Source organism: Hordeum vulgare, chromosome 5H, assembly GCF_904849725.1.
Source record: "Hordeum vulgare subsp. vulgare chromosome 5H, MorexV3_pseudomolecules_assembly, whole genome shotgun sequence".
Classification (NCBI taxonomy): Eukaryota; Viridiplantae; Streptophyta; class Magnoliopsida; order Poales; family Poaceae; genus Hordeum; species Hordeum vulgare.
In genome coordinates, this window is record NC_058522.1 from 472,260,608 (window position 1) to 472,268,673 (window position 8,066).

The 8,066-nt window shown below is 45.7% G+C and overlaps 1 protein-coding gene across 1 annotated transcript; it reads left to right on the forward strand.

Moving 5' to 3' along the window:
- Nucleotides 1-3,605: 3,605 nt before the first annotated feature.
- LOC123396212 lies at nucleotides 3,606-7,234 on the forward strand. The gene is made up of 5 exons (XM_045091236.1): nucleotides 3,606-3,693; nucleotides 4,487-4,731; nucleotides 4,850-4,996; nucleotides 5,080-5,327; nucleotides 6,155-7,234. Exons 2-5 carry the CDS (start codon nucleotides 4,516-4,518, stop codon nucleotides 6,894-6,896), a joined length of 1,353 nt encoding a protein of 450 aa, XP_044947171.1. The 5' UTR covers nucleotides 3,606-3,693; nucleotides 4,487-4,515; the 3' UTR covers nucleotides 6,897-7,234.
- Nucleotides 7,235-8,066: the final 832 nt, after the last annotated feature.

An 8,066-nucleotide genomic window follows, 5' to 3' on the forward strand; every position in this document is an offset into this window, starting at 1 on the left:
CCTCTTGCTGGATCAAGAAGGCGGAGATCGTCATCGAGATGTACGTGTGCTTAACGTGGAGGTGACGTCCGTTCGACACTAGATCGGGTCGGATCGAGGGACGACTGCAATTTGGATCGCGAAGACATTCAACTACATCAACTGCGTTTCTTAACGCTTCTCTCTTAGCGATCTACAAGGGTGTGTGGATCTGATCTCCCCTCTCGTAGATGATCATCACCATGATAAGTCTTTCGTGTGCGTAGGATTTTTTTTGTTTCCCATGCTATGTCCCCCAACAATGTGTCGGCATGGCACTTCGGTGGCTTCAGTTTTTTGTAGGTGGCTTCTCTGTTCGCTCATTTTGATCAACCGCTCAAGGCGTACGTCCAACCGCCTGATTAGGCTGTGTCATTGCGATAGATGCTAAGGCAACAATGGGCCATGTGGAAGTTTGGAAAAGGCAATTTATATTTTATAAAGAAGCCCAGTACTACAACATGCAAAATCTCGGGCCACAAAAGGCTGGGCCCTACGCGCCCGCACAGGTTGCACCCTTGGGTGCCCCAGGCTGGAACCCGATCACCTTCTTGCTTCACACATTGCCAAGGTCATCTCGGTGTCTATGACAGTTGGTTCTCTCAGGTACTAAGATCCAAACACCAAGACCACAATAGTAAAAAGTCTTATCATGGCATCTTTGCATGTGCTCTCACACATTCACATTCATAGGTATTCGTCCCACGAATCAGCGTATTCATCTCACGAATCAGTGATCATGCCATATGCAAGCAATAGCAGTGCGGCCGTGCACTTCTATCTTCTAGTAACTAGAGAACCCAATTATTCCCATGTCATCCTTGTTCAAGATGAAGTAGTCATTAAAGGACCGGTGCCATGGTACAGACAATAGGAGACATTTTTTCGCATCCAAAAACGACAGCGAAAATTATCAGTGAATAGGGCACCCAGGGAAAAGTAGTCGCCCATCAGCGTGATAAGGCCGTGCGCCCTATTCCGGTTGAGCACTCGATGACCCTTGATTGATTCTTGAAATTAGAACATACTCTTCCTCATGCTCGGTGTCTTCAAGGACCGCCTGCATCATTGTCATCTCATGAGTGTAGTCCCCCTCATCGGACGACTCGACAAAGTGTTCGTATATGTACTCTATATTTGAACCCGTTGCTCTGTAGAAGAAAAATTTAGCACGGACATTATGGAACGACGATGGAGAATAAGCGGCGTGGTGCCCTGGTAGCGATGGAGGTGACAGAGTCATTGTGTTCCGGCAAGGGTGTGACAGGGCAGACTGGGTGGTGGAGCGGCGGCGAAGGCAAAAGAGAAAACGAAAGCATAGAAAAAAGAGAAGATGGAGACACGGGCTTCAAAAAGGGTTTTGTTGAAGTTTTGAGTGGGTCGGGATGTTAGAACACTACGTGATTGTTGTCCGAACTACCATAAAGTCATTAAATTTGTTTCAAGTTTGCGGGGAAAAAATGTGTCTGGATTGGTTGGATGCATGGCTAGAGTTGGTGCAGTTTGAACGGTTAAGGATCCATTTTAAAGATTTTTTTAGACAATCACGCAAAGCTTTATTCAACCATCACCAGGTTTACAGGGATGAACGAAAGATTTCGGGTTTGTCCTAACCAAACATGGCGGAAAACCCCCAACTTTAAAGCATGATTTGCTAGATTGTCAGCCTTGATATTCGAGCTCCTAAATTCATGAACGAAATTACACAGAGTAAAAGTACTACCGTACTCTATGATTTCATGTATAATGGCTCCAAACGTAACCACGTTCTTCTGCTTGATATCTTCCACCACAACTTTGCAATCAGATGCAACGTGGATCCGCTGCAAATTTAGATCTTCTGCTAGCGCCAGAGCCTCTCGAACTGCCAAAGCCTCCAGAGTAGGTGGATCAAAGATACCTCCAAAGACGATCACTGAAGCACCCAAGAATAGACCAATATCTGAATGGCAGACTGCCGCAACAGCGCCATAGCGCTTATTATTGCTGACTCTTGCGTCAGTGTTGAGCTTGGCGAGGTTCGTCGGTGGCTTCTGCCAGACCGTAGGTTTAGCTGTAGGAGAAGCCCGGCCTGCAGTCCCTGAAGAACCAAAGTTGTCGACTATCTCAAGGTCCGCCAGAAAAGAATTGATGAAGTGGTGGGTAGATAAAGGGCTCTGGTAGATGTCTTCATATATGGCCTTCCTTCGAGCTCTTCGGATAACCCTGAGGGTGACCAGACAACTCAAGAACTCTTTCTCGGAAAGCTTTTCTTGCATGGCAAAAATTCAATTTTTAGCATTGCAATCTTGATTCATACTGAGTTGATGAACAAGGTTCTCGTCGGCCAAAGACCAAATAGAGCGGGACATAGTGCAGCTCAGGAGAGCATGTCGCCACGAGTCCTGCATCCCACACAATATGCATTGAGAAGAATCGGCCATGTGCCGGTGGTGAAGTACATCCGCATAAGGGATAGAAAGTTGAGCCAGACGTCAACATAAGACTTTTAGTTTGGATGAAACTTTAACTTTCCACAAGGACATCCATGCCTTGCCCTCAGAAACCGCATTGGAGGGGCCGTCGTTCTCCTCAAGCCAATTCTCCCTATAAAACTTAGTGTTCATGATCATATGATCAGCCGAACAAACAGTGAAAATCCCTTTCCTATGGCAGCTCCAAGACCAAAAATCTTGCACATTCCTGATGCATAGTGGTATAGCAAGGATCCATTTTAAAGATGTCCCATATATTTCTTCCTGGATATATTTGGGCTTCGTCACACCGAGCCGCACAGCACGGCGAAAGCTCGTTGTGGCTGTCATACAGGAGTGACCCGTTGCTGCCTGACGACGCGCCGGCGCCCGTGAGGTGCGATGGATGGGCTCAGGTCGATGTTCTCGCCTAATGACAGCACGGGCCCAGCCCAGATCAACGGAGGAACGACACGTTGCTGTCTGATGACGCGGCCGGTGCGGTGCGTTGGATGGGCCCAGCGTCAAGTTCTCTCCAACTCCGATGCAAAAAAGAAAAAGAAAAAGGTTCTCTCCCACTGCCAGCGCGGGCCCAGCCCAGATCAACGGCACAATCGACGGCGCCGACTTGAGCCGCCGGCTGTGTGTGGCGACCTGCCCGCACCGCATTGGCCTCGGTTCCCAACTTCACCGACTCCCGACTCCCGAACCCAAAACCCCATTCCTTCCCACAGACGGCGGCTCCTTTTCCATCAACCCAAAACCCCAGAGGGCACGAGCAGCGCGACGGCCGCCGTCGGCCTAGGGTTTGAGCCTTTGAGGTCGCCGGGCCGCCGCCGCCGGCTGGTGCGCCGGTCGCCGCCTACCGTACCCCCCGCCTCTCCCTGGAGGCCTCATCTGCCGCCTGCCAGCACCCGTACGGTGGTGCCTCCCCACCCCTCTTCCACTTCGGCGGCGCCTTCCCATCCCTCCCCCCTTCGGCTGGCGCCTCCCCACACCCTCCCCGCTTCGGCGGCGGGCGGCACGCGACGGGTAAGTGTATCCTCTCCCTCTTCCTCTCCCCCACCCCCCCTCTCTCTCTCTCTCTCTCTCTCTCTCTGACCCCCACCTCGTCTCTGCAGGTGCCAGGTGAGCGGCCGCCGACCAGGACGCGACGCCGGAGGCCATCTCTGCTGGTAGAGCGGCCGTCGATCAGGTCATCAGGACGAAGCCGACATCCAAAGTAAGCAGTCTTGTATTTGCATGTTTGCAGAGAGCGTGATTGGTTTGTGTTGTCGCTCGGTATTAGTGTAGTAAAACAAATCAACAACAGTTGATATGTTTGGTACAAGACAACACCCTTAATGTGAGATTAAGGCTGATGGTTTGCAGAGGCCATTTGTATAAATAAGTCAAAATATTTTCTTACCAGTCCTTCATGCAGAATTCAGTCTTAAACTCTTGATCCCCATGAAAACCAAGCGACTCAGCAATTGAATATTATACTTATAGTTGTCAACTGAAACTGTTGGTAAAACAATAACTAATCTGTGCATCCACTTATATGGCATCGGTGTACAATGTACTTGTGGCATTGTGCTAGTGTAGATAAGGAAATCACTAAGCAAGAAACAATATATACCGTAGGAACCAACAAATCTAAAGAAAAAGTACAATACTCTTACCTTGATTATGTAATTATCGCCCCCATCTATTCTCTGTGCACTTCATTTCTGGTGGGCTGCATGTTAGCCGGAGTAATGGGTTGCATATCGCAAATTCGCTAGGCGATGAAAACTGAAAGAACCCGGGAATCGGAATGGGCTACGCTGAAAGGAGAAACGGAACAGACTATTATCTTTTTTTAGATGCAAGGCTGTTGAGAGCCACGAACGTGCCAGGATCACTGAGCTGGATAGGATGCATGGTTACGAAAATACTACCTCCGTCCCATATTATAAGACATTTTTGCAAGCTAACATAGACGGAGGGAGTAGCAAATTACTGATAAACTGACACCCTTGCTCATGTCCCAGAGTGTTATTTGACTGAAAAGAGGAATACGATGTCCAAACGGCCGAGAAGCAGGCGAGCTGGAGGTGCCCCACTTACCCCCGAGGAGCAGGAGGAGCAGGCTGAAAGGGACATTGAGGAGGCGGTGCAGCGGCGTTTGAGTCGGGAGTTTAGCAATCTTCCGGGGCAGGGGAATAGGTGCAAACGCGCTTGGACAGAGGCAAGTATGCGAGGTACCCTCGTGGCGGAGGGGCAGAAACTTATTGAGGTGAGTTGTTTTATGCTTATTTCTGGCTACCAGTTTCTTGTTTCAGGATGACATCCTGTAAATCTTGCTGCTACCAGTGTAAAAAGCCTCACCTTGCTAAAGCCTTTATTTTGAACAGAGTCAGAGTCTTCAAAAGTTTGAGCTCAAAGTTGATTGTTCAGGCAAAGAATTCAAGGAATATATCAGAAAAAGAAGACTCCACTTCAGAAAAGTTGCGTCGTACAATTTCGGGAATAACATTGTAGCAACACCACCTGATGATGTTGTAAGTGGGTTATAATGCCTTTCTGTCTATGAACATGCTTTGTCTGCCCATGAGTTGTCTATATCTAAATGTCTTCATTGCAGGTTACCTTCAACATGACCGAATTAATGGAAGGTGACCCTTCGGTATCTGTATTGCAAATGCTTTGTTGTGATTTCAGTGGTTATTTCACGCTACTCCGAGAAACCCCAGATTACTCCCAGAATCCTAAGAATAGATATCAGAAAGATGGTTTCCTTACATTTGCTGGCATGAAGAAAAAGATGAATTTCCCTGACATTTTTGGAACCATCGCTGAGCTAGAACAGTATAATGAAGCTTACAAAGACGTGTAAGTCTACAAAACTTATTTACAGCAATATTCTGTCATATTGACACATTTTAGTGTGTTTGTTCATCCATTTTACTCCGTATGTAGTCCACATTGAAATATCCAAAACATCTTATATCTGTGAACGGTGGAGGAAGTATGAAATAACATGCCACGTTAGTGCTCGTGACATTGTTCAACTTCTGTGATCCTCAATAAAGTAATGACATGAAGACATGATGTGACTTCTGTTCATATTTTTCCTGACACCTGGTCAGACCTCATGTATAATTACATGTCAAATATTTAGTTGAGAATCTACATCAGCTGAGTTAGCCACTTCACTAGAGATACTGGCTGCTCCTGCTCAAATAATTTATCAATAGGAATCTCTTGGCCTCTTGACCAAAGATACATGGCAATTGAGGCTTGCATGGGAAACAGGCTACGATATCTGTGCTTTAGGGTTGCTCATAAGTTTTGTAACCACGTGATGATGGATGAATCACAAATGCGCATGTGGTTTGGCACATGGGTTGCGGGAAGGAATAACCTACGAGACCAATTTATGCGTAGCAACAGGTCTGACAATTTATGAGTGTAGTACCAAGGCCAGTTAGCAATATGACTGTAGTACCAAGGCCCCAAAGTACATACTAATATGCAGTTTATTAGGTTGGTGGTTGCTATTTCAACCCTGGCAAGCTTGAAACAATTAAGTGCCTGATCGTGTGAAAAAATATTATAGCTGCTGCTCTGTTTTCACAAATTCTATCTGATCATAATCATGTTCTGATCTCTAACTAGCGGAAGTTCATCGAGTTCTGATGTTATCCTTTGCTTCACAGGAAAATGGTTGAAATATTCAAGGGCTTTCTGAAGAGAATGAGCGACGGACTTAGGACGCTCAATGTGGACAAGCGCCGAGCATTTAATCCCGTCATCCTTGCTTTGCTGCATCTGGCGATTTTCTTGCTCGGAGAGTGCCCACGCTTCCCGGAAAGTGAGGACTTTGTGGTTGCGAATTATGATAGGCCCCTTTCTCATCTGTCAAGGGTGACCCAGAGGCTGGATGACTTGATCCACATATGGTCTTTTCTATCAAAACTGGCATTCAAATTTTTCATCGCTATGGTAGAATTCGACCTGCATTTCCGGGAGTCTCGAGCTAGTTTTGATGAAGCCAGGAAGCTGATGCACATTGCCCTTGGGAAAGGAGGTGAGGCTGCCCTGGAGCTGGATGACAACTTAAATCTGAAAACACTGCAGCTGGATTTTTGTGGAGCAGATGGAAAGTTTAATCTGAGAACCTTGCTGGGAAGTTATCTTCGGGTGCTGAAGTGTGAAAAGGATGATATCATTAGGATCATCATGCGGACTAAACATGGAGTCACTAACATCCTGCATGAGTACCCACCCAAACCTGAAGAGCATAACCCGAGAATGTTGTCCCTGGATGACAGTGCAGCAACGAATAGGAAAAATGAAAACAATGCTGAATATGAACGATGGAGGATTATCAGAGATGTGGATGGGTTGAAATTGATAGATGTCCTTTTGAATGATTTGCCCATCGATGAGGTACACTAACTCCAAAAGTTGAGATGAAGAGGAAGTTATTTCGAGAAGGGTGATGATAAGATGCCAGAAGTCATTTTGTGGAGTTGAAAATGAATAGTTGATGCTGTAATGTGTTTTGGCCCTAGTCCTGTTTGATGGGCGCTGAACTTGTATATGAATCTAGATCTTGGCAGTATACTAGTACATGTGTAGTTGTTTTTTCGCTTAGGAACTCGGTTACTTGCCACTACTCACTTGTGTATGGCCATATTCGTTTTTGGTATGGTTTGGAATTCGGTTGCTGCATTTGTTTTGAACCTTATTCCGTTAATGAAGAGTGATGGAACCTGGCTCACAGTTGGGAGGCCTATGGATAGTACTGTAATATTTATATATAAATAAGTAAATAAATAAATATTAAATATATAAATAAAAAGATATTAAAGCGGCTAAGCATCCGCTCCTCCTGTGCTTTTGACGTTGTGGGCATTAGCTCACTACTGGCTGACACATGTCCACATCTATCTGGTTGCCACGTATCTTTTTTTTTTTTTGCTTTCTACTATCCATTCAGATTTGTGAGCGATGGTCCCTTTACTTGCGACAGTGTATACATACGGATCATCCGTTTTCCTACCGTGGAATTTGCCGCTAAAGGTCACATATATACTGCATAGTTTCTTAACATTCTACAGACACGGACGCCTATACATACACACATATAATCATCCCTATAAATATACGCATGCACATTTTATCTCTATGAGCACTTTTAAGAGACTGAGCTAACATATCATCTTAAGATTCACAAAGTCATCATACACGCCTTCGTAGTCGACGTAAACGTCTTCTATACGTGAACGTTCACGCACATCTTCAGAAGGCCTAAAATATATCCACGAAAATGCAATCACCAGTGACAAGTTTAGGATTTAAGTACTGTTGGTTTGAAAATACCATTATCCTCCTAACAATTCAAGCATAGGTTGGTTCACATGCATGCTATGTATTTCGGTTCCATGTTACGGTCTGGTTTCTAACCACGTTTTTCATATGTCTGATCGTGAGTATAGTTACCTATTACCACATATATTTGCCATTTTGACCGATTCAAGTTTTTCTCAGCGCTTAATGGGAAGAGTCGCAAGATAGCCATAACTTCCGCGTCTTGCTTATTCTGCCTACCAAATTCTAGATCCA